A 27,386-nucleotide genomic window follows, 5' to 3' on the forward strand; every position below is an offset into this window, starting at 1 on the left:
TTAGCACAGCGGCTTAAAATACTCTTTGCATTCGCAAACCAGTAAAGATTTGCAAACTCCGCATTCATCTCAACCATCGAAACGTTGCATATTGAACACACCCTTGATGAGGTTGCAAGGAAAATGCTTAGCCACAAGGGGGCATAATGACTCCCCAAGCCACTAATCAATGCATTAGACATTGTAAACAAAGACAATACAAACGTATCCAACCTCCACTATAAACATGTACATTCGCCTGGTCCATGTATTATCTATTCAAAACTACATTCAGGGACATCTGTGTTATTTGGAAATGGTGCTGTGGCGGAGTTGTCGTCTTGACAGTGGGCTCGAGCCATCGCTAAACTCCGTGAAAGTAATTGAAAGTCCACCAAGCGGTCCGGTCGTCATTTGTAACTACAGCCACAAATGCATAGACCCCGCCTATTTAAAAATAAATATCGTCTTAAAATCAGTTTTGTAACCTAACCACACTGCTAACCCAAAGCCCAACCATAACCTTAAATTAGGACCAAAAAGCTTATTTTTGTTTTTATACATTTTTACAATAGCAATATTACTTTGTGGTTGTGGTAACCTTATGCTAGCGACTGTTTGGAACTCGTATACCAGAAATCGGAATTGCATAACTGACGTTAACTAGGAGGCACCACTTGGTAAGATAATTCCAACATTTACTGCATCTACAAGCTGAGTTTAATAGCCTTTTAAATATAAATATATATATTTTACCAATGAACAGCGCGTTCATTCAATAAATTAGAATTTTCACGAGTAGGCTATTTGAGACACAAACACATTCACATTTAGCTAGCTACTATAGCTAATCAGCTGGTGAATTTTGCTTGTCAGTTAATGTTACAGTAACGGTAGCTAGCTAGTTTGTCAAATAGTAAACTAGTTAGCTAACGTCAGATACTTGCCAGCCAACTATGCCGTTTTAGCTAGCTTTTGGTCTTGTGTCAAATGAGTGAAAACGTGGTGAACGAGGATGCCAGAGGCAACATTTGCAATATTTATAATATTTCTGCTTTATGTATTCATATGTAACCTGCCAATGTAAACTGGCTTGTACGTATGTATTTGTGGTTCCTATATAAATGAAGATACAGGCTACTTTAACTACACCGACCTTTGCACCACTCCTGCATTTTAATCGCTATGTGGATCTGACTTATTACATTCGTGCACTATCAGAAACGTGTGCCCGGCAGTATTGCTTGTAATGTCGAGTGTATCATTGTTTAACTACAAGCAACTCACTAATGAAGACTATTTTCCAGACATGGGTTGAGTAACTTTGAACAGGGGTTCTCAAAGTGGGGTCCGTGCAGGAAGTAGTTTTGGGGGTGCTGCGATTTCTTTCGCTGCGGATGTTGTGGTGGGAGGTGCTGAGAAAGTTTTGTCAACGGGGAGGCCTGGACAAATCTTTTTACCCGCGCTGGCGCTGCAGACTGCTATGTCGGTTGCGTAAACAGGACTATTAAAGGCCCGGTGCACTACTTAAATTATGCTTATTTTATTTATTTATTCTAATTTTTCAGTGGGTGCTGCAGCACCCTTACTTCCCACAGCTATGGGTCCACGGAGGTACTGCATTGGGGTCTGCTTCCAGATAAAACAATATATAAACAAACTTAACATGTGTAAATATTTGTATTAACATAGCAAGATTCAAAAACTGAGACATAAACTGAACAGGTTCCACAGACATGTGACTAACAGAAATGGAATAATGTGTCCCTGAACAAAGGGGGGGTCAAAATCAAAATACCAGTCAGTATCTGGTGTGACCACCAGCTGCATTAAGTACTGCAGTGCATCTCATCCTCATGGACTGCACCAGATTTGCCAGTTCTTGCTGTGAGATGGTATCCGGGCTCTTCGCTGGCCATGGCAGAACACTGACATTCCTGTCTTGCAGGAAATCATGTACAGAATGAGCAGTATGGCTGGTGGCATTGTCATGCTGGAGGGTCATGTCAGGATGAGCCTGCAGGAAGGGTACCACATGAGGGAGGAGGATGTCTTCCATGTAACGTACAGTGTTGCGATTGCCTGCAATGACAACAAGCTCAGTCCGATGACACCGCCCCAGACCATGACGAACCCTCCACCTCCAAATCGATCCCACTCCAGAGATACAGGGCTCAGTGTTTACGCTCATTCCTTCGACGATAAACGCGAATTCGACCATCACCTCTGGTGAGACAATACTGCGACTCATCAGTGGTCCAGCGACGGTGGGTTTGTGCCCATAGGCGACATTGTTGCCGGTGATGTCTGGTGAGGACCTGCATTTACAACAGGCCTACAAGCCCTCAGTCCAGCCTCTCTCAGCCTATTGTGGACAGTCTGAGCTAGAGGTCGACCGATTATGATTTTTCAACGCTGATACCGATTTATTGGAGGACCAAAAAAGGCCGATACCAATTAAATCGGACTCTTTTGTTAAAATGTATTTTTATTTGTAATAATGACAATTACAACAAAACTGAATGAACACTTATTTTAACTTAATATAATACATTAATAAAAATCAATTTAGTCTCAAATAAATAATGAAATGTTTTCAATTAGGTTTAAATAATGCAAAAACAAAGTGATTGAGAAGAAAATAAAAGTGCAATATGTGCCATGTAAGAAAGCTAACGTTGTTTAAGTTCCTTGCTCAGAACATGAGAACATATGAAAGCTGGTGGTTCCATTTCACATGAGTCTTCAATATTCCCAGGTAAGACGTTTTAGGTTGTAGTTATTATAGGACTATTTCTCTTTATACCATTTGTGCTTCATATACCTTTAACTATTGGAAGTTCTTATAGGCACTTTAGTATTGCCAGTCTAACAGTATAGCTTCCGTCCCTCTCCTCGCTCCTCCTCCCTGGGCTCGAACCAGGAACACAACAACAACAGCCACCCTTGAAGCAGCGTTACCCATCGCTCCACAAAAGCCGCGGCCCTTGCAGAGCAAGGGGAACAACCACTCCAAGTCTCAGAGCGAGTGCCGTTTGAAACGCTATTAGCGCACACCCTGCTAACTAGCTAGCCATTTCACATCGGTTACACCAGCCTAATCTCGGGAGTTGATAGGCTTGAAGTCATAAACAGCGCAATGCTTGACGCACAACGAAGAGCTGCTCTATCAGTCAGACTGCTCTATCAAATCATAGACTTAGTTATAACTTAATAACACACAGAAATGCGAGCCTTGGGTCATTAATATGGTTGAATCCTGAAACTATCATCTCGAAAACAAGACGTTTATTCTTTCAGTGAAATACGGAACCGTTCCGTATTTTATCTAAGGGGTGGCATCCATTAGTCTAAATATTCCTGTTACATTGCACAACCGTCAATGTCATGTCATAATTACGTAAAATCCTGGCAAATTAGGTGGCCCAAATTGTTGCATATACACTGACTCTGCGTGCAATGAACGCAAGAGAAGTGACACAATTTCACCTGGTTAATATTGCCTGCTAACCTGGATTTCTTTTAGCTAAATATGCAGGTTTAAATATATATACTTCTGTGTATTGATTTTAAGAAAGGCATTGATGTTTCATGGTTAGGTACACATTGGAGCAACGATACGCACCACATCGATTATATGCAACACAGGGACACGGTAGATAAAGTAGTAATATCATCAACCATGTGTAGTTAACTTGATTGTTTTTTATAAGATAACTTTAATGCTAGCTAGCAACTTACCTTGGCTTACTGCATTCGCGTAACAGGCAGTCTCCTCGTGAAGTGCAATGAGAGGCAGGTGGTAGAGGGTTGGACTAGTTAACTAATTTTGCAAGATCGAACCCCCCGAGCTGACAAGGTGAAAATCTGTCGTTCTGCCCCTGAACAGGCAGTTAGCCCACTGTTCCTAGGCTGTCATTGAAAATAAGAATGTGTTCTTAACTGACTTGCCTCGTTAAATACAGATTAAATAAAGGTGTAAAAAAACAACAACAACTGCGAAATCGGTGTCCAAACAATCGGAAATCTGTATTTTATGAAAACTTGATATCGGCCCTAATCAATCGGCCATCCCGATTAATCGGTCGACCTCTAGTCTGAGCACTGATGGAGGGATTGTTCGTTCCTGGTATAATTTGTGCAGTTGCTATCCTGTCCCGCAGGTGTGATGTTCGGATGTACTGATCCTGTGCAGGTGTTGTTACATGTGGTCTTCCACTGCGAGGACGATCAGGTGTCTGTCCTGTCTCCCTGTAGCGCTGTCTTAGGCGTCTCACAGTATGGACATTTAAATGTATTGCCCTGGCCACATCTGCAGTCCTCATGCCTCCGTGCAGCATGCCTAAAGGCACGTTCACGCAGATGAGCAGGGACCCGTCTGTAAGCTGTTAGTGTCTTAATGACCGTTCCACAGGTGCATGTTCATTAATTGTTTATGTTTCATTGAACAAGCATGGGAAAGTGTTTAAACCCTTTACAATGATGATCTGTGAAGTTATTTGGATTTTTACGCATTATCTTTCAAAGACAGGGTCCTGAAAAAAGGACATTTCTTTTTTGTTGAGTTTACATTTCATTTTTTTAAATGAATATTAGTACCAACAACACATTAAAAGATGTTGGTCAAGGGATCTGTGAAATACGTTTAGAGTGCAATACAATGTAATATTATTACTCTACAATTTATGTAACTCTGGGTTCTCAAAACCAATTCTACACATGTAGGGTTTTCAGTCATTACATTCGCCCACAATTCGCTCTGTGTAAACTACGCCATTCATAGACACTAACTACTTTAGCACCTGTTAACAATTGTATCTTCAGACCAGGTGAGTTTTGTTAAGATCCCTGACGCTTGCTCAAAACATTTACACGCATCGCTTGTGCTACTCTTTTGGAAACCTAAGGAACGTATTAGGTATGCTCCGATATGACATTTTTGGCCGATACCGATATTTTCCTTGCCAAAAAAAAACGATACCGATAACCAATATTTAAAATTTTAGCGGCCTTAAGCATTCTAGTACAGTTAAATGGTTGAAAACACACACACACACTGACCAAAAAGTTATTTTGTTGGCATTGATGCATGTCCCCATTACCAGTAAAACATCGTCAAAACCAATTTCTTTCACTTACTTCCTGTGCTGTTTCGTTGTTCATTTGTTCAGTCTCAACCGGGATTTCATCACAATTGGCCTAGTGTCGTCTGGGTTTGGCAGGGGTAGGCTGTCATTGTAAATAATCATTTGTTCTTAACTGACTTGCGTCATTAAATAAATAAATCAGCTCTGTCTGTCCGCGGCCTTTCTTCCTCGGAACGCACTTTCACTGGCCGTTTCCTTCTTGTCCAGCTACGTCTGTAACATTTCACATAAACCCTGTTTCTTGGCTGTATCGAAGTAGCGGTTCTTGTACCTAGCATCGAGTATGGTGGTGACATAGTGAAGAGGCTCAGAGAGAATGCCACCAAATCGCTTGTTCACAGCCCCTTGTAGAATACATTTGCAAGTTTTAACCTCATGGTCTGTGTCGGCAGTTTTGAGCAGGCCGTTTCAATGCCATGACAGAGGGTATCACGTCTGCTGCAGACACAGTTGATGAGCTTTTTTCTCGAGTCAGTTGTCTGAATGGAGCTAGGAGTGTGTTCATGTTTTCAAGTTTCAAACATGTTCTCAAATGCCATTGAAATGGCAGCAGCGGTATGAGAACTAGCACATTCTTGAGCATGTAATACGGCTTTCCTCAGTACGAAATCCTCGTCGACCCACTGTGCTGTCAGACTTCGCATGATCATGGGGCTGACATCGCTGGTCCAAATGTCAGTTGTGAAGCTAATAGCAGTGACTGGATGTGCGTTTCAACAATACTGTGTTACTCCAGTAGGACAACATCTGAAAAATAGTGCCTACTTGGTAGGGTTTACCTGGGCTCGAGGTGCTCGACCAGTCGGCGAAAGCCAACATCATCCACGACAGAGAACGGTTGATTGTCAAGGGCAATGAATTCCATTATCTTGCCGTTATTGGATTTCGCCTTTGAGTTCTCTCCCTGAAATTTTCTTACTCTTTCAAATGACTGCTCGACTTGAACTTGTTGAGTTGTTGGAAGTGTATGCTTAGTATTGTTCTGCTTTTGTACTGAGTAGTGCTGTATTTTTCATGGCTTCATTACATCATCTATCTACGTCATATAAGTATGCATGTCAACTTTGACATCAGTTTTGCACATCGGCGTTAAACTAGACATTGGGCCAATGCCGACGGTGGCATTTTTAGCAAATATCAGCCGATTCCGATATGCTTACCATTATATTGTGCATCCGTAGAACAAATCTTTCATATCAGCGAGAAATAATTTTCCCAAAACAAAAGTAAATGACTTCACATCTTGTTAGGTAGGGTTGGTGTTCCCACTTGGTCGTATCGCCACTTTACAGTACTTGTTTACGGAAGACAGACTGAAGATGTAGGTCTGTGCTAATTAGGTATCTATATTGTGCTCCCAACACTTGTGTGTTATGCCATGTTCAGAACAAATGGAACTCGGAAATCTCTGACTTCAATGTGTTCAAAACAACTGGGAACTCGGGGGAAAAAACTATGAAAAGACTATTTGAACAGTCATCCAACTTGAAATTCCAACTCCGAAACACATGATTCTTTCTAGAGCTCTGACTTTCCAACCTGAAGATCAATGACATCATGATTTGACCTTTATTTTTCAGGGTTTCCAGTTATTTTGGATGTGGGGAGGAAGTGTCGTTCGTCAACTGGAGGCACATAGTGTATGGATCTGTGAAAAACTGCTGCAGTAAGTGTATATTTTTAAATTGGAAATATTATTTTGAGCCGGCATGAAATGGGCATATCAGCACATGTGCATATCATATGTTTATAATTTTTATTTTATTTGTCACAAGCAGCTGTTATTGCGGGTGTAGTGAAATGCTTGTGTTTCCAGCTCCAACATTGCAGTAATAGCTAGCAATACACACAACCTAAAAGTAAAATAATGGATTTAAGGAATATATAAATATTCTATGCGTTAAATCACAGTGTCAGAATTGTTGTTTACACAATAAATAAAAAATACACTTACTGTAGCAGTTTTGCACAGGTCCATAAACTGTGCCTCCAGTTGACGAGCTTCACTTCCTCCCTAGTTAACTTACACACAGGTGTTCGAAGTATGCTAGATAGCTAATTGGCACAGGTAACGGCCTATCTCTGTCTGTCTTCTGGGACACAATAAAAAAAAGAAGCAAAGCCAAGCATCACACAGTTCACCCTTTCCCCTCTGTGTCTCACTCACTCAATTGCGTTCCTACCGCTCCCTCTACACCCACGTGCTACTGAAATAAATGCCTATAAAACGTATCTAACTGATATGATACACAAGCCACATTCCTTGCCAAATGATTTAATCAAAAATTCTAAATGGACTGGTTGACAGTAGGAAAAATGTGTTCCAACATTGAGCTGCAGTTTTTGAATAATTGCATAATTTTGTGGTTGTCACTTCTTACCACAGCCACAAAGTAAAAATGGTCTAAATTGTAAAAATGCGCGGGAAAAAAACATTTGCTTTTTGGTATTAATTTAAGGAAAGGCAAACGTTTAATAGTGTGGTTAAGGTTAGGGGTTAGGTTTAAAATCAGAGCGCTAAGAACCTTGGCGTGATCCTGGACAACACCCTGTCGTTCTCAACTAACATCAAGGCGGTGGCCCGTTCCTGTAGGTTCATCCTCTACAACATCCGCAGAGTACGACCCTGCCTCACACAGGAAGCGGCGCAGGTCCTAATCCAGGCACTTGTCATCTCCCGTCTGGATTACTGCAACTCGCTGTTGGCTGGGCTCCCTGCCTGTGCCATTAAACCCCTACAACTCATCCAGAACGCCGCAGCCCGTCTGGTGTTCAACCTTCCCAAGTTCTCTCACGTCACCCCGCTCCTCCGCTCTCTCCACTGGCTTCCAGTTGAAGCTCGCATCCGCTACAAGACCATGGTGCTTGCCTACGGATGTGTGAGGGGAACGGCACCTCAGTACCTCCAGGCTCTGATCAGGCCCTACACCCAAACAAGGGCACTGCGTTCATCCACCTCTGGCCTGCTCGCCTCCCTACCACTGAGGAAGTACAGTTCCCGCTCAGCCCAGTCAAAACTGTTCGCTGCTCTGGCCCCCCAATGGTGGAACAAACTCCCTCACGACGCCAGGACAGCGGAGTCAATCACCACCTTCCGGAGACACCTGAAACCCCACCTCTTTAAGGAATACCTAGGATAGGATAAAGTAATCCTTCTCACCCCCCTTAAAAGATTTAGATGCACTATTGTAAAGTGGATGTTCCACTGGATGTCATAAGGTGAATGCACCAATTTGTAAGTCGCTCTGGATAAGAGCGTCTGCTAAATGACTTAAATGTAAATGTAAAATCAGAATTTTTCAAAACAAATTTATAGAAACAGGACTTTTGCGACTTTGTGGCTGTGGTAACTAACGTCAGTAACGACCCTACTTTGCGAACAGTAAGTGGCATTAAGAATTGGAATCGGCATTATTAACAGGTTCCACACTGAAATTATGCAAAAACAATAGTTTGATAAAGACTGAGCGTATTTACACTACCGTTCAAAAGTTTGTGGTCACTTAGAAATGTCCTTGTTTTTGAAAGAAAAGCTCAAATTTTGTACATTAAAATAACATCAAATTGATCAGAAATACAGTGTAGACATTGTTAATATTGTAAATGACTATTGTAGCCGGAAACTACAGATTTTTTAAAATGAAATGTCTACATTAGGTGTACAGAGGCCCATTATCAGCAACCATCACTCCTGTGTTCTAATGGCAAGTTGTTAGCTAATCCAAGTTTCTAATTTTAAAACGTTAGTTGATTATTAGAAAACCCTTTTGCAATTATGTTAGCACAGCTAAAGACTGTTGCTCCAGATACTCAACTAGTCTACAGATTGCCAGTTTTATTGCTTCTTTAATCAGAGCATCAGCATTTGTGGGTTTGATAACAGGCTCAAAATTGCCAGAAACATTTACATTTACATTTAAGTCATTTAGCAGACGCTCTTATCCAGAGCGACTTACCAAGAACTTTCTTCTGAAACTCGTCAGTCTATTCTTTTTCTGAGAAATGAAGGCTATTCCATGTGAAATTTCCAAGAAACTGAAGATCTCGTACAATGCTGTGTACTACTCCCTTCACAGAACAGCGCAAACTGTCTCAAACCAGAATAGAAAGAGGAGTGGGAGGCCCCGGTGCACAACTGAGCAAGAGGACAAGTACATTAGAGTGTCTAGTTTGCGAAACGGAGTCCTCACAAGTCCTCAACTGGCAGCTCCATTAAATAGTATCCGCAGACACCAGTCTCAACGTCAACAGTGAAGAGGCGACTCTGGGCCTTCAAGGAAGAGTTCCTCTGTCCAGTGTCTGTGTTCTTTTGCCCATCTTAATATTTTCTTTTTATTGGCCAGTCTGAGATTGCTTTCTCTTTGGAACTCTGCCTAGAAGGTTCTTTCAAAAACAAGGAAATTTGTAAGCGACCCCAAACGTTTGAATGGTAGTGTAATATATATATATATATATTACAGTTTCAATAAATTAATCTTAAATGGCCCTTGTTTTTTATTGACTGAATATATATGTCTGTGTGTATATGTGTATATATATGTGTGTATGTAAGTGTATACAGTGGGGTACACTTCAACTATGACAGACAAAATGAGGGGAAAAAATCCAGAAAAATCACATTGTAGGATTTTTAATGAATTTATTAGCAAATTATGGTGGAAAATAAGTATTTGGTCAATAACAAAAGTTTCTCAATACTTTGTTATAAACCCTTTGTTGGCAATGACAGAGGTCAAATGTTTTCTGTAAGTCTTCACAAGGTTTTCACACACTTGCTGGTATTGTGGCCCATTCCTCCATGCAGATCTCCTCTAGAGCAGTGATGTTTTGGGGCTGTTGCTGGGCAACACGGACTTTCAACTCCCTCCAAAGATGTTCTATGGGGTTGATATCTGGAGACTGGCTAGGCCACTCCAGGACCTTGAAATGCTTCTTACGAAGCCACTCTTTCGTTGCCCGGGCGGTGTGTTTGGGATCATTGTCATGCTGAAAGACCCAGCCACGTTTCATCTTCAATGCCCTTGCTGATGGAAGGAGGTTTTCACTCAAAATCTCACAATACATGGCCCCATTCATTCTTTCCTTTCCACGGATCAGTCGTCCTGGTCCCTTTGCAGAAAAACAGCCCCAAAGTATGATGTTTCCACCCCCATGCTTCACCGTAGGTATGGTGTTCTTTGGATGCAACTCAGCATTCTTTGTCCTCCAAACACGACGAGTTGAGTTTTTACCAAAAAGTTCTATTTTGGTTTCATCTGACCATATGACATTCTCCCAATCTTCTTCTGGATCATCCAAATGCTCTCTAGCAAACTTCAGACGGGCCTGGACATGTACTGGCTTAAGCAGAGGGACACGTCTGGCACTGCAGGATTTGAGTCCCTGGCGGCGAAGTGTGTTACTGATGGTAGGCTTTGTTACTTTGGTCCCAGCTCTCTGCAGGTCATTCACAAGGTCCCCCCCCGTGTGGTTCTGGGATTTTTGCTCACCGTTCTTGTGATCCTATTGACCCCACGGGGTGAGATCTTGCGTGGAGCCCCAGATCGAGGGAGATTATCAGTGGTCTTGTATGTCTTCCATTTCCTAATAATTGCTCCCACAGTTGATTTCTTCAAACCAAGCTGCTTACCTATTGCAGATTCAGTCTTCCCAGCCTGGTGCAGGTCTACAATTCTGTTTCTGGTGTCCTTTGACAGCTCTTTGGTCTTGGCCATAGTGGAGTTTGGAGAGTGACTGTTTGAGGTTGTGGACAGGTGTCTTTTATACTGATAACAAGTTCAAACAGGTGCCATTAATACAGGTAACGAGTGGAGGACAGAGGAGCCTCTTAAAGAAGAAGTTACAGGTCTGTGAGAGCCAGAAATCTTGCTTGTTTGTAGGTGACCAAATACTTATTTTCCACCATAATTTGCACATAAATTCATTAAAAATCCTACAATGTGATTTTCTGGATTTTTTCCCCTCATTTTGTCTGTCATAGTTGAAGTGTACCAATGATATAAATTACAGGCCTCTCATTTTTTTAAGTGGGAGAACTTGCACAATTGGTGGCTGACTAAATATTTTTTTGCCCCACTGTGTGTGTGTGTGTGTGTGTGTGTGTGTGTGTGTGTGTGTGTGTGGTCCCATTCAAAAGTTTGGACACACCTACTCATTCAAGGGCTTTTCTTTATTTCTATTATTTTCTACATTGTAGAATAATAGTGGACATCAAAGCTATGTAATAACACATATGGAATCATGTAGTAACCAAAAAAGTGTTAAACAAATCTAAATATATTTTAGATTCTTCAAAGATGACAGCTTTGCTCACAGCTTTGCACAATCAGGGCCACTCAGTCGTAAAATGCGAAAGGAAGAGCAGTTTGTTTGTTCTCATGATGGCTTGTAAAGGCAGATGCAGTCACTAACAAAACTGTAAATCGAGCCTGGAATGTGGGACTTTGTGGTTATCTGTTCTCCTTCACCCACACCCAAGGGTGCGTGGTCCCTTTTGTGGGCTCTTTTTACAACACCCACTCTGTATTTAAGAGCATGTTGCGTCTCAACCTATGGCAGGCACAACGTTTATCTTTTCCAGTGATGAAGACATGAAAGTCTCATGGTATGGTGGGATATGCAAAATAGCTCTATAATGAAAAATGTCCATTAAATGTTTGTGCGTATAATATTTTCAGTTGGTCACATCACTTTACTATTTGGAACAAATGTAACTGTTTGTTAACCAGGTAATGAGTGTCGGCAGCTACATTTACCAAAATGTGTATCCCTATTCCATACCTCTGCCAATAACAGCACATTTTCAGTTTTCCCTTCCACACTTAGACCACTCCTAGCTAAATGAATCCTTAAGAAATTGCCCTTTGCTAAAAATCCATTTGTTTCTTTTTACCATTTCAATTGAAAACAATCACAGTAAGGCACTTAAATGTTACCCAGAAATTATTTGATATTAAAGTGAAAGCAGCTGCATTTGACCTTTTTTAAAGTTCAAAATGTGTAGAATTATAGGAAATGTGCTTTAAAACTGCAAAATGTTCTCTGATACCAAGAGGCGGATCTTTAACATGTTTATTTCCTACGGCCTGAAACTTGGTTTGTCCGGCCATGCACTGCAGAAGACATAGTAAAACTCCTTGTATGCTATTTTTATCCCACTCTAGTTATGTTCTGATTATGAGGTGGTCCCTGATGAATTTGCTTTCACAAAAGGGGTCCCGGACCCAAAAAGTTTGAGAAGCCCTGTGCTATAGAAGATTGTCAACTACAATCATTCCTTGTGTTTTAGCTGTGTTACATAGACCACCAGTTCTACAGGCATGCTGAACACGCCAATGGACCGACACATCGACTGACAATGGACTGACCGGCCCTCTCCACCAGTCTCCTGCTCCTCTCAGTGTTTGTGCCTGCTGGTTCCCGGTTGGTTCCTTTGGCACCGGGTGTCATGGCGTCCAACAGTCGGGTTGGAAGACATTCCCTGTGGTGGTTTCTCTCGCCTTTCCGGAGCAGACAGGAGCGTGTGGTGCTGGCACGCAGCGAGAGCATGCCGGGGGAACACGTGCTGAAGATCACCATCACAGAGACTACTGTGATCGAGGCAGACTCGGGGGTGTGGAACTCTAAGTCGCTGGTCTACCTGGGTCTGTGGTACTTCTTCAGCTTCTGCACACTGTTCCTCAACAAGTACATCCTGTCTCTGCTGGAGGGGGAGCCCAGCATGCTGGGTAAGGGACATGTGCACACACAGACACACACTCAATTTCAGATGTTCAATACTCCAATCAATAGATGGTTTGACTCATCAATTGGTTGATTTTATTCAGGGTACTAAGGGCCTCAGGGGTTGAGGGCTCAAATCATACATGTTGTTGTCCAATGGTTTATTGGTTTGAATTTATTTGTAGGCGCTGTTCAAATGGTCTCCACCACCATCATAGGCTTTCTGAAGATGTATGTGCCTTGCTGCCTATATCAGCACAAGTCCAGGACTGAGTACCCCCCCAACTTCCTCATGATCATGCTGTTTGTGGGTCTCATGAGGTGGGTCTGCGCTGTTATCACTCTACTTTCAGCTGCATAGTTGAAGTTATTTAGCTGGTTTGTTTCCTTTTGTTAAGTTGGATGACTAATACTTACATGACTAGTCTTTATTTCCATCATGGCTAATGTTAATTTATCAATGTTTATGTTGTCAATCAATCATGAAAATCAAAACAGAACGACTGTAACAAACTTTTGTTTGACATACATTCTAAAGTACTGAGTCTCAGCATCACTCTGTTACCATGTTACCAGCAGTTGTCATAAAGTAATATACAGATACCCAGCCTAAAACAGCAAGCAATGCAAATGCAAAAGCACAGTGGCTAGGAAAATCTCCCTAGAAAGGCAGGAATCTAGGAAGAAACCTAGAGAGGAACCAGGCTCCGAAGGGTGGCCAGATCTCTTCTGGCTGTGCCAGGTGGAGATTATAAGAGTACATGGCCATTTAAAGCCAGATCCTTCCTCAAGAAGTTCAAATATTCATAGATGACTAGCAGGCTCAAATAATAACCACAGTGGTTAAAGAGACAATCGTTCAACACCTCAGGAGTAAATGTCAGTTTTTCATAGTCAAGCAACTACGAGGTCGAGACAGCAGGTCTGGGACAAGGTAGCACCTAGACCACCAGGCAGGGTTCCATAGCTGCATGAAGAACTGAAAAAAATATGTATATACAGTCGTGGCCAAAAGTTTTGAGAATGACACAAATATAAATTTTCACGAAGTCTGCTGCCTCAGTTTGTATGATGGCAATTTGCATTAACTCCAGAATGTTATGAAGAGTGATCAGATGAATTGCAATTAATTGCAAATTAACTGAATCCCCAAAAACATTCCCACTGCATTTCAGCCCTGCCACAAAAGGACCAGCTGACATGTCAGTGATTCTCTCGTTAATACAGGTGTGAGTGTTGACGAGGACAAGGCTGGAGATCACTCTGTCATGCTGATTGAGTTCGAATATCAGACTGGAAGCTTCAAAAGGAGGGTGGTGCTTGGAATCATTGTTCTTCCTCTGTCAACCATGGTTACCTGCAAGGAAACATGTGCCGTCATCATTGCTTTGCACAAAAAGGGCTTCACAGGCTAGGATATTGCTGCCAGTAAGATTATACCTAAATCAACTATTTATCGGATCATCAAGAACTTCAAGGAGAGGGGTTCAATTGTTGTGAAGAAGGCTTCAGGGCGCCCAAGATAGTCCAGCAAGCACCAGGACCGTTTCCTAAAGTTGATTCAGCTGCGGGATCAGGGCACCACCAGTACAGAGCTTGCTCAAGAATGGCAGCAGGCAGGTGTGAGTGCATCTGCACGCACAGTGAGGCGAAGACTTTTAGAGGATGGCCTGTTGTCAAGAAGGGCAGCAAAGAAGCCACTTTTCTCCAGGAAAAACATCAGGGACAGACTAATATTCTGCAAGAGGTACAGGGATTGGACTGCTGAGGACTGGGATAAAGTTATTTTCTCTGATGAATCCCCTTTCCAATTGTTTGGGGCATCCGGAAAAAGCTTGTCTGGAGAAGACAAGGTGAGCGCTACCATCAGTCCTGTGTCATGCCAACAGTAAAACATCCTGAGACCATTCATGTGCGGCGTTGCTTCTCAGCCAAGGGAGTGGGCTCACTCACTATTTTGCTTAAGAACACAGCCATGAATAAAAAAAATGTTACCAACACATCCTCCGAGAGTAACTTCTCCCAACCATCCAGGAACAGTTTGGTGACGAACAATGCCTTTTCCAGCATGATGGAGCACCTTGCCATAAGGCAAAAGTGATAACTAAGTGGCTCGGGGAACAAAACATGGATATTTTGGGTCCGTGGCCAGAACTCCCCAGACCTTAATCCCATTGAGAACTTGTGGTCAATCCTCAAGAGGCGGGTGGACAAACAAAAACCCACAAATTCTGACAAACTCCAAGCATTGATTATGCAAGAATGGGCTGCCATCAGTCAGGATGTGGCCCAGAAGTTAATTGACAGCATGCCAGGGCGGATTGCAGAGGTCTTGAAAAAGAAGGGTCAACACTGCAAATATTGACTCTTTGCATCAACTTCATGTAATTGTCAATAAAAGCCTTTGACACTTATGAAATGCTTGTAAATATAGTTCAGTATTCCTTAGTAACATCTGACAAAAATATCTAAAGACATTGAAGCAGCAAACTTTGGAAATTAATATTTGTGTCATTCTCAAAACTTTTGGCCACGAGTGTGTGAGTGTGTGAGTGTGTGTGTGTGTATATAAATAATATGGTACCAGTCAAACGTTTGGACACATCTCCTCATTCACAGGTTTTTCTTTACTTCTACTATTTTAGACATTGTAGAATAATAAGGAAGATATCAACTATGAAATAACAAAAAAGTGTTAAACAATTCAAAATATATTTTAGATTCTTCAAAGTAGCCCCCCGTTTCCTTTATGACATATTTGCACACTCTTGGCCTTCTCTCAACCAGCTTCACCTGGAATGCTTTTCCAACAGTCTTGAAGGAGTTCCCACATATGCTGAGCATTTGTTGGCTGCTTTTCCTTTACTCTGCGGTCCAACTCATCCAAAACCATCTCAATTGGTTTGAGGTCGGGTGATTGTGGAGGCTAGGTCATCTGATGCAGCACTCCATCACTCTCCTTCTTGGTCAAATAACCCTTACACTGCCTGTAGGTGTGTTGGGCCATTGTCCTGTTGAAAAACAAATGATAGTCCCACTAAGTACAAACCTGTTGGGATGGCGTATCGCTGCAGAATGCTGTTGTAGCCATGCTGGTTAAGTGTGCCTTGAATTCTAAATGTATCTTGGCAGGTAACCTAGTGGTTAGAGCGTTGGGTCAGTAACCAAAGAGTTGCTGACACGAATCCCCAAGCTGACAAGGTAAAAGTATGTTGTTCTGCCCCAGAACAAAGCAGTTAACCCACTGTTCCCCGGTAGATCGTCGTTGTATATAAGAATTTGTTCATAACGGACTTGCCTAGTTAAATAAAAGTTACAAATAAAATTGCTGACAATGTCATGAGCAAAGAACCCACACACCATTGCACCTCCTTATTGCTTTATGGTGGGAACTACACATGCAGAGATCATCCGTTCACCAACTCTGCGTCTCACAAAGACACGGTGGTTGGAACCAGAAATCTAAAATTTGGACTCATCAGACCAAAGGACAGATTTCCACCAGTCTAATATCCATTGCTCGTGTTTCTTGGCCCGAGCAAGTCTCCTCTTATCATTGGTGTCCTTTAGTAGTGGTTTCTTTTGAACAATTTCCTCTGAACAGTTGATGTTGGGATGTCTGTTACTTGAACTCTGTGAAGCATTTATTTGTGCTGCAATTTCTGAGGCTAATAACTCTGCTGCAGTGGATAAGTTAATGAGAGTTAACTCTGGGTCTTAATTTCCTGTGGCGGCCCTCATGAAAGCCAGTTTCATCATAGCTCTTGATGGTTTTTGTAACTGCACTTGAAGAAACTTTCCAAGTTCTTGACATTTTCTGTATTGACTGACCTTCTTGTCATAAAGTAATGATGGACTGTCATTTCGCTTTGCTTATTTGAGCTGTTCTTGACATAATATGGACTTGGTCTTTTACCAAATAGGGCTATCTTCTGTATACCACCCCTACCTTGTCACAACACAACTGATTGGCTGAAACACATTAAGAAGGAAAGAAATTCCACAAATTAACTTAACAAGGCACACCTGTTATTTGAAATGCATTCCAGGTGAATGCTGGTTGAGAGAATGCCAATAGTGTGCAAAGCTGTCGAGGCAAATGGTGGCTACTTTGAAGAATCTAAATTTGTTTAAAACTTTCTTTGGTTACTACCTGTGTTTCTTTGGTTACTCCCTACTACATGTGTTATTTCATAATTTTGATGTCTTCACTATTATTCTACAATGTCAAAAATGTCAAAATAAAGAAAACCCCTTGAAAAAGTAGGTGTGTACTAACTTTTGACTGGTACTGTAAATATTCAGACCCTTTGCTAGGAGACTTGAAATTGTGCTCAGGTGCATCCTGTTTCCATTGATCATCCTTGGGATGTTTCTATAACTTGATTGGTGTCCACCTGTGGTCAAATCTATTGATTGGACCTGATTTGGAAAGGCACACACCTGTCTATATAAGGTCCTACAGTTGACAATGCATGTCTGAGCAAAAACCAAGCCATGAGGTTGAAGGAATTGTTCCTAGAGCTCAGAGACAGGATTGTCGAGGCACAGATCTGGAGAAGGGTACCAAAACATTTCTGCAGCATTGAAGGTCCCCAAGAACACAGTGGCCTCCATCATTCTTAAATGAAAGAAGTTTGGAACCACCAAGTCTCTTCCTAGAGCTGGCCGACCCGGCAAACTGATCAATCGCGGGAGAAAGGCCTTGGTCTGGGTGGTGACCAAGAATCTGATGGTCACTCTGACAGAGCTCCGGAGTTCTGCTGTGGAGATGGGAGAACCTTCCAGAAGGACAACAATCTGGTAATCACTCCACCAATCAGGCCTTTAAGATAGTGCCCAGATGGAAGCCACTCCTCAATAAAAGGCACATGACAGCCCTCTTGGAGTTTGCGAAAAGGCACCTAAAATACTCTCACCATAAGAAACAAGATTCTCTGGTCTGATGAAACAAAGATTTGGCCTGAATGCTAAGCGTCACATCTGGGGGAACCTGGCACCATCCCTACGGTGAAGCATACTGGTGGCAGCATCATGCTGTGGGCATGTTTTTCAGCGGCAGTGACTGGTAGACTAGTCAGGATCAAGGGAAAGATGAACGGAGCAAAGTACAGAGAGATCCTTGATGAAAACCTGCTCCAGAGGGCTCAGGACCTCGGACTGGGACGAAGGTTCACCTTCCAACAGGACAATGACCCCAAGCATACAGCCAGGACAACGCAGGAGTGGCTTCGGGACAAGTCTCTGAATGTCCTTGAGTGGCCCAGCCAGAGTCCGTACTTGAACCCGATCTAACATCTCTGGAGAGACCAAAAAGCTTGGCAGTGATGAAAAACATCCCAAGACCAAGTAACAAAATGTGGAAAATGTCATTCAGTCTGAATACTTTCCGAATGCAATGTATATAATGTCTGGCACTGTTTCACTGGAATTATCAAACGGCAAGAGTCAGACAATCGTAAACGGCTCGTATAGGCGCAGTTTAGCTGAGACTCATCTCTTGATAGGTAGACTGGCAGTCTTTTCCTGAAGTTATTATTTTCATGCATCAGTTCGGCTTGCCGAACCAAATAAGTGTGCTGCATGCTCCCTTAAAAGACCTTTGTTTGGAAAAACAAGAAAAAAGGCAATAGTAAGTTTGTCCATTTTGAGTGCCGTAGCCAGTATAGACTTCCTCCAAAATAGTCAGAGTTTATCTAAGATGACTCAAGAAATCTGTCATCAATTTTAATATTTGGTGCAGTATTTTTCAATTAAAAAATGTCCATCAAAACAACTCATCTCTCAGTGAATGACAACAAAGACTCTATTGAAGAATCCCTACATTTGGCCACTCACAGACGAATGGGTGTAGACTTTGGCTTCGGCTTGCCTCCATAAAAATATTGTGTTCTTGAACAACCTATTTAAAAAAAAAAAAAAATCACAATCCAAATGAACATAAACATTGTCATAATATATGCACAAACGTGACCGAACTGTTTCGGCTAGGAAGCATGCTGACTCCTTTACAGTATGCCTGTCTTAACTGAAATGGTGCTCAGATACTATAACTTTCATTAGCTGACTTAGCTTAGCATGCTAGCTAGTTACACTGACAGCTGTCTGTTTAGTGCCCTATTTGTTATTTCTCTGCTACCAGCATCAGTCTTTGATGTGGAACCTAAACGAGAATTTCCGCTCTAGGACAGGAATTACTCGAAATAGGTGCTTCAACTTCCTCTGTGGGCCTTTTTTAAATGGCCTCTAAACGGTTACATTTTAGGTTAGTGCGATGCTCAACTCAATCTCAGCTCATCTATCATTACAGGTAAACAGTTTGACAATCTGGAAAAGGGATAGTCTGTGGAGCATAGGTTTGGAGTGGTTGTGGTGTGGGATTGTCTTCTGGTCTGAATGCTACTAACCTATCCTGTTCTGCAGGTTCACTAGTGTGGTGCTGGGACTGGTGAGCCTGAAGAATGTGGCGGTCTCCTTTGCTGAGACGGTGAAGAGCTCCGCGCCCATCTTCACTGTCATCATGTCTAGGCTGATCCTAGGGGAATACACAGGTAAAGCACATGCACACTGTATTCCCCCCATTTTGGGGCACCAAAAGTATTGGGACAAATTCACTTATGCTTCGTAAAAAGTAAGTATTTTGTCCCATATTCTTAGCAGGCAATAACTACATCAAGCTTGTAACTCTCCAAATTTGTTGGATGCATTTGCTGTGTCTTTCAATTGTGTTTCAGATTATTTTGTGCCCAATATAAATTAATGGTAAATATTGTATTGTGTCATTTTGGAGTAACTTTTATTGTAAATAAGAATAGAATATGTTTCTAAACACTTCTACATTAATGTGGATGTTACCATGATTACGCATAATCCTGAATGAATCGTGAATAATCAAATCAAATCAAATTTATTTTATATAGCCCTTCGTACATCAGCTGATATCTCGAAGTGCTGTACAGAAACCCAGCCTAAAACCCCAAACAGCAAGCAATGCAGGTGTAGAAGCACGGTGGCTAGGAAAAACTCCCTAGAAAGGCCAAAACCTAGGAAGAAACCGAGAGAGGAACCAGGCTATGTGGGGTGGCCAGTCCTCATCTGGCTGTGCCGGGTGGAGATTATAACAGAACATGGCCAAGATGTTCAAATGTTTATAAATGACCAGCATGGTCGAATAATAATAAGGCAGAACAGTTGAAACTGGAGCAGCAGCACAGCCAGGTGGACTGGGGACAGCAAGGAGTCATCATGTCAGGTAGTCCTGGGGCATGGTCCTAGGGCTCAGGTCCTCCGAGAGAGAGAAAGAAAGAGAGAGAGAGAATTAGAGAAAGCACACTTAAATTCACACAGGACACCGAATAGGACAGGAGAAGTACTCCAGATATAACAAACTGACCCTAGCCCCCCGACACATAAACTACTGCAGCATAAATACTGGAGGCTGAGACAGGAGGGGTCAGGAGACACTGTGACCCCATCCGAGGACACCCCCGGACAGGGCCAAACAGGAAGGATATAACCCCACCCACTTTGCCAAGGCACAGCCCCCACACCACTAGAGGGATATCTTCAACCACCAACCTACCATCCTGAGACGAGGCCAAGTATAGCCCACAAAGATCTCCGCCACGGCACAACCCAAGGGGGGGGCGCCAACCCAGACAGGATGACCACATCAGTGAATCAACCCACTCAGGTGACGCACCCCTTCCAGGGACGGCATGAGAGAGCCCCAGTAAGCCAGTGACTCAGCCCCTGTAATAGGGTTAGAGGCAGAGAATCCCAGTGGAAAGAGGGGAACCGGCCAGGCAGAGACAGCAAGAGCTGTTCGTTGCTCCAGAGCCTTTCCGTTCACCTTCCCACTCCTGGGCCAGACTACACTCAATCATATGACCCACTGAAGAGATGAGTCTTCAGTATAGACGTAAAGGTTGAGACCAAGTTTGCGTCTCTGACATGGGTAGGCAGACCGTTCCATAAAAATGGAGCTCTATAGGAGAAAGCCCTGCCTCCAGCTGTTTGCTTAGAAATTCTAGGAACAATTAGGAGGCCTGCGTCTTGTGACCGTAGCGTACGTGTAGGTATGTACGGCAGGACCAAATCAGAGAGATAGGTAGGAGCAAGCCCATGTAATGCTTTGAATAATCAGTGAGAAAGGTAGATGCGCAAACATCATACAGCCAAGACATGCTAACCTCTCACCATTACAATAACAGGGGAGGTTAGCATTTTTGGGAGGTAAGATATTTGTGCATCTAACTTTCTCACTCGTATTTATTCACGATTCATTCAGGATTATCCGTAATCATGGTAGCATCCACATTAATGTAGAAGTGTTTAGATACTTTTATTGTAAATAAGAATAGAATGTGACTCCAAAATGACACAAAACTATATATACCATTAATTTCTATTGGGCACAAAATAATCTGTTTAAGTGAATTTGTCCCAATATCTTTGGTCCCCTAAAATTTCCAAAAAGTGCTGTGATTTCTGAACGGTTCACCTGATCTGGATGAACATACCATCAAATTAAATCAGACAGTCTGCACTTTAACCTTCATAGCCATCGTATCATTTCAAATCCAAGGTGCTGGAGTACAGATCCAAAACAACAAAAAATGTGTCACTCTACCAATACTTTAGGGCTAGGTCTTGTGCAGATAGCTGACGTGTGTGTGTGTGTGTGTGTGTGTGTGTGTGTGTGTGTGTGTGTGTGTGTGTGTGTGTGTGTGTGTGTGTGTGTGTGTGTGTGTGTGTGTGTGTGTGTGTGTGTGTGTGTGTGTGTGTGTGTGTGCACTCACACTACTGTAGGGATGTGGGTGAATCTGTCCCTTTTTCCTGTCATGGCTGGCCTGGCCCTCTGCACTGCAACAGAGATCAGTTTTAATATGCTGGGCTTCTCTGCAGCCCTCTCCACCAACATCATGGACTGGTACTCACACACAGTAACACAATAGTACCCGTATTTATGACATTTCTCACATTTCAAAGCTTTGTCTTTTCAGGGCAATGTGACACCACCACACATTCTCATGGTTCTCTTCATATTCCCTCTATCAGTTTACAGAATGTTTTTTCAAAGAAGCTACTAAGTGGAGACACATACAAATTCAGGTAAGTTGTTTTTAGTACTTCCTAGTTTGTAATATACAAAACTAATGAATGTATTTAGGCCCAGTATTATATCCTGTACTGGATAATAATTCCTGTTGTATCCTAGGAATACATCAAAAATAAAATAAAACGCAGTGTATTGTTAACAGATGTGTAAAGAAATTGAGGAGTTGAGGAATTTAATGTTAAACTGTTGACGGTAGATTATAGTATGAAGTGTTTACCGGTGTCTGTACTGAATAGAATACTTGTTCCTGTGTCCTGTTTAGCCCTCCGGAACTGCAGTTCTACACCAGTGCAGCTGCAGTCATTATGCTAATACCTGCCTGGGTCTTCCTCATGGTCAGTCACATATATTACTGTACTGTTGAATATATTACCATTTGGTATTTCACATTTATGATTGACATTTAATGAGTGCTCTGAACATTCTGGTTTAACAGAGTAATACATTTGTTACAGTAACTGAAAATGAATGTCTATATTTCTTAGTATATAATAATAGCAAAATAACTAATATGCTGTTAATAGTGCATAAATGTCATCCCTTCTATATTAGAAACGTATGTGTGTCCAGCAGGCTGGCGTTATTGTAATTGGAGTGCACCCTGCATACAGTGCTCTGGTGTAATGAAAGGAGGCCACTATTGTTGACAAGCAGTTCTAAGACTGTGGTCTAATAATTGAGCTTCATGACCTGGAGTATATCGTGTAGCCTAAGGTGTACCGGTTTCCATTTGTTTTGAATGCTAAAGCTACTGATGGCAGATACAAATGATATAAAATAATATTACCATCATAATGACTATAGCCTAATACCTGTTTGTTGTAAAACAGTTGGTTTAAAAACAATGAAAATACCAAGTTAGCAACTTGACCTGGTATTTGGTTTGGGACTGTTTCAGTTTGGTGTGCTCCTTTGTGCCTCCAGGACCTTCCAGTGATTGGGAAAAGTGAGCGTTCGTTCAGCTGGAGTCAAGACATCGTTCTGCTGCTGCTGTTTGATGGGGTCCTGTTCCACCTGCAGAGTGTCACCGCCTACGCCCTCATGGGACGCATCTCTCCCGTCACCTTTAGGTAGGAGTCACACAGGCAGGGGGGCATTTCAATTCAGTTAGCCATCATTCCCATCTGTTTATTTATTTTTACCTCTGTGTAACTATTTTTTTACCTCTTGAAACTATTGAGAAGCCCTCCAGTCACATTCAGGTTGAAAATACTATTATCCTTGACAGTCATCGCATTTAGACAGGCAGTAGTCCCATTCAAAAATGTTTATTGCAACCTGCAGCAGTATCTAACACCCTCCCCTTTCCTCCACAGTGTTGCCAGCACAGTGAAGCACGCCATGTCTATCTGGCTGAGTATCATTGTGTTCAGTAACCACATCACAGTGCTCAGCGCCGCCGGCACGGCCCTGGTTTTTGTTGGTGTGCTGCTGTACAACAAGGCCAAGCAGTTTCAGAGAGACACGTTACAGGCCCTGGCCCAGGCTCAGGACCAACACAACAAACCACTTCTGCAGGATCACGAGCTCAAAGCATCGGACCGATATACTCCCCAGGAGACCAAAGGGGGAGAGACCAAAGAGGTCTGTTCTTTTTAACTTTGATCATGTAGAACCTGATATGCAGACTTGCACCAGCATTACAACAAATCGGAGAAGTCAACGGTCATCATAGCACAGTGAAAGGATCTGTCACTGGGGTTTCTCTCAGTGGGAATTGTCCATTCGAGAGGCTGGTTTCATTCGGCCTCACCTTGATTCACTCTGATGATACCTTTGTGAACTTGCCTTAGTGTGCGGTCTGAACGCGGACCAGTGTTTGACTCGGTTCTGGTGTGTTTGAACTTCACTTTTACACTGTCAATTCCTTTTGTTGTTCCATTCCCTCACCTGAAATGTTTCATTATTTCATATGGTTTTGAAACACGAGCAAACTCAGGATTTCTCTCAATGTTCATTGGGTGGAAGCGGTTCAATGCAAGTCTATTTTTTCTGCGTACTTGCCTTTATGATAATTTTTGTAATGTTTTATTGAGTCTTACATTTTTCGGTTATGGACACACGTTGTCGTTGACTAAACAGCTGTATTCTCCTGATAATTGGCGAAGGTCCATCAACATGTAGAACAGTCAAGACATTCATCATTCATTCTAATAGGGCTTTAGCTCAGCTGTATACCAATTGGTCACACGTGTAAAGCAAATATTTGCGGCATTAGCCTGACCACAAAGGTGTCTTACCTTCGGGGGAGATGAGGTAGAGAGGGTAACCCTTTATTTGTTTTCCCAAAGCTCACCGTTGACACTGAACTTCTCACAGCAATTTAATTTTAAATATTTGAAAACCTTGAGTGCAGTCTGCAGAGGTCGTATCCTTATCTGCAGTTCTTACAAATTCACCTTGCAACCATTTTTAATTTTGCAAAGCTTTCTTTAGGTTACTATTGTGTTGATTCTTCATTTTCTTGTTGTTCTTGAACAGAACCTGAAGGTTTCGTCATAGCTAGGTGTTGAGAGATTGATTTGGGCTTATGTGGCATTGTGTAGCTGTCCACACCCCTGTCTTACTTTCTGTGCCACACTGAACCTTGTTATTTGCTAAGAGTCAGTTGAATAAGGGAGACTTGATGTACTTTATTTCAAGTGCTAAGCATACTGTTAATGAAACTGTTATTTGTCTTGAGTACATTCCTTTGTTGTTTTTGCATTCTTGTTCAACAATGAATGTATTTTTAGTAGTTCTGGTTATGAAACACCCCAAGGTCTCTCAACCAACCTCTTCAGGATCTGCCCTGAGAACAAGGATATGCATGTTCTTGATACCATTTGAAAATAAACACTTTGAAGTTTGTGGAAATGTAAAAGGAATGCAGGAGAATATAACATATTAGATCTGGTAAAAGGTCATACAAAGAAAAATAAATATTTATTTTGTACAATCTTTGAAATGCAAGTGAAAGGCCATAATGTATTATTCCAGCCCAGGTGCACTTTTGATTTTGGCCACTAGATGGCAGCAGTGCATGTGCAAAGATTTAGACTCATCCACAGAACCATTGCATTTCTGTTCAAAATGTTATTTCAAGACTGCCCAAATGTGCCTAATTTGTTTGTTAATAACTTTTCAAGTTCAAAACTGTACACTCTCCTCAAACAATAGCATGGTATTATTTCACTGTAATAGTTATTGTAAATTGGACAGTGCAGTTAGATTAACAAGAATTTAAGCTTTCTGCCAATATCAGATATGTCTACGTCCTGGGAAATGTTCTTGTTACTTACAACCTCATGCTAACTGCATTAGCCTACGTTAGCTCAACTGTCCCGTGGATGGGACACCGATCATATCCTCTCAGCCATATTACCATTTTGGTGATGTAATCTAATATTTGCATTAAACAAGCTAAGTTATATAGATTATGTTGTGGAATCTCCAAAGACTGATTTATTCAATGCTGCCTGACAAGAGAGAGAATAAGCGAGAAGACCATGGGTGTACTACTCTTGTCCTCTTGGCCTGTATTCTATGCTGGTTTTTCATCCTTGCCTTTTAACTTGGAACTGAATTATATCTGCATAACCAGGTGTGTGACTTCCTTAGCCAATCAATGACACTTTGAGCAATTAAGCACCAGGGAGAAACAAAAACCAGAAGGACTTTGACCCCAAGGATGGCTGTCACTAGTTGCCACCGCCACAAAGTCATAAACCCTGCCTAATTCTACAATTTATCTGCTTAAAATTCGATTTTTTTAACCCTAACCTTATGCCTAAACTGAACCTTAAACTAAGACCAAAAAACGAATTTGTTTTCATAAATTTTTATGATACAGCCAATTTAGACTTTGTGGCTGTGCTATCTAGTGGAAACCTTGAAGGCATGAAGCAGTCCATGGCTGGAATTCAATCGTTGCAGATCGGCAATTTTTTTCTGCACTGACCTCTCAGAAGTGTGTTTGATTTGACAACAGTATATCCCGGATGGAGGGAATTGCCACTAATTAAAAACTATCATTTGTATAGATTGAAAGAGCAAGCTACAAAGATTGAAATGATTCAACAACTCTTGAGCTTTGGCTTAGTAAAACTGGAGGTAATTTTTGTCCTTTTTCTATGGGAAACGTGTGATCAGTAGGATAGACTAAAGTTAAACTATTCAAAACTGACTACTTTTTATAAGGGGAAACTGACATAAGATGGAAACGTCTGTTTGCTTCAGTGAATAGTACTGGCATTGCCTTGGTTTTGTCATGGTGTGGTACTCTGTGGTGCTTTTCTCAGACTAACAACAAGTTGAACAAAGGAAAGTCATAATTTTCCAACACTGGCACTGTTGGCACTTCCCGATATGGGCATGTCTCAACTTTTGACAAATTGGAATGTTTAAAAAAAAAAATATATATATATATATATATTTTTTTTTTTTTAAAGCTTATCTAAGCAGAAAGTCACCATGCTGTGTATGACAATGTCATATTGCTGAGTCTGCGTTTAAACAACAATATTTGTGAAAGTTCTCACATGCCGTTTGTTGACAATGTTCGTACATTACTAATGTAGACACTAATTTGTGTGCATTTGACTATTTCAATCAATCAATCAATGTTTATAGTTGTAAATTATTTCTGACTATTTCAGACTGGCTTTGTTCAATCTTCTAATTATTTTACTAGTCCCACTTTTTTTGCACGTTTCTCTGTATTCATGATCTTACCAGACAGTGCTTTTCAGTCATGGTACAGTGTTGATAAGACTACTGTGATTAAGGTATTTATTGTCAACTTCAAAATGTTTAACCAATGGGGTATATCAAAGACTACATCAGGTCTAGTGCTTTGTAAAATTCTCATCAAGAGACACTTTCCTCCTATTCTCTGAGAATTTGCTCAGAATCTGTTTTTTGGGTTGTATTATTTTAAGAGGCATTTATCTTTAAAAATATATTTATAATAAACCTGTGGACCTTTTTATTTGATGTTGATGTATTCCCCTCAATTATTTTGTTGGTTGCCATATGAACTTGATATCGTACTTTACACTGTGATTTATCTCCCACTTCTCATTGTCATTTATGCGTTTAGCAATATGTCAACATTCACATTAATGTACCTCTCAATCTGTGTATAACAGAAGATGGAAGGTAAAATGATTGTGTAGGATTAAGGGATGATAATATAACAAAATAGGTCTACTGAATAGGCCTAGTGCTAATACATATAACTGAAAAGGGTGTTTCATTTGAAATGGTCAATGTAGATCCTAATTGTATATTTTGGGGAGCTGGTAAAGTGAAACAATGTAAGGTTTAATCGATGTAATAATAGATAATGTACAGTATAAACTGGGTTAATAAAAGTGATTTTTATTGTGTTATATCCGGTCTGGAAATTTTTGTTCGTTGGTATCCGTAGTTTTGCA

General features: G+C 41.5%; 1 protein-coding gene across 2 annotated transcripts; it reads left to right on the forward strand.

The window, feature by feature from the left end:
* The first annotated feature begins 396 nt into the window (after positions 1-396).
* On the forward strand, positions 397-27,341 carry LOC118360937 (solute carrier family 35 member E2A-like). Of its 2 annotated transcripts, XM_035740520.2 has the most exons (10): positions 397-659; positions 6,707-6,792; positions 12,415-12,853; positions 13,034-13,169; positions 19,272-19,399; positions 21,660-21,780; positions 21,909-21,962; positions 22,232-22,304; positions 22,894-23,039; positions 23,286-27,341. In XM_035740520.2, the coding sequence occupies exons 3-10, from the start codon at positions 12,574-12,576 to the stop codon at positions 23,566-23,568; spliced, it is 1,221 nt and encodes a 406-aa protein (XP_035596413.1). In that variant the 5' UTR covers positions 397-659; positions 6,707-6,792; positions 12,415-12,573; the 3' UTR covers positions 23,569-27,341. The 2 variants fall into 2 exon arrangements, with proteins under 2 accessions (XP_035596413.1, XP_035596414.1); XM_035740521.2 differs by lacking the exon at positions 6,707-6,792.
* Positions 27,342-27,386: the final 45 nt, after the last annotated feature.

This window comes from Oncorhynchus keta, chromosome 28 (assembly GCF_023373465.1).
Source record: "Oncorhynchus keta strain PuntledgeMale-10-30-2019 chromosome 28, Oket_V2, whole genome shotgun sequence".
In the NCBI taxonomy this organism is placed as follows: Eukaryota; Metazoa; Chordata; class Actinopteri; order Salmoniformes; family Salmonidae; genus Oncorhynchus; species Oncorhynchus keta.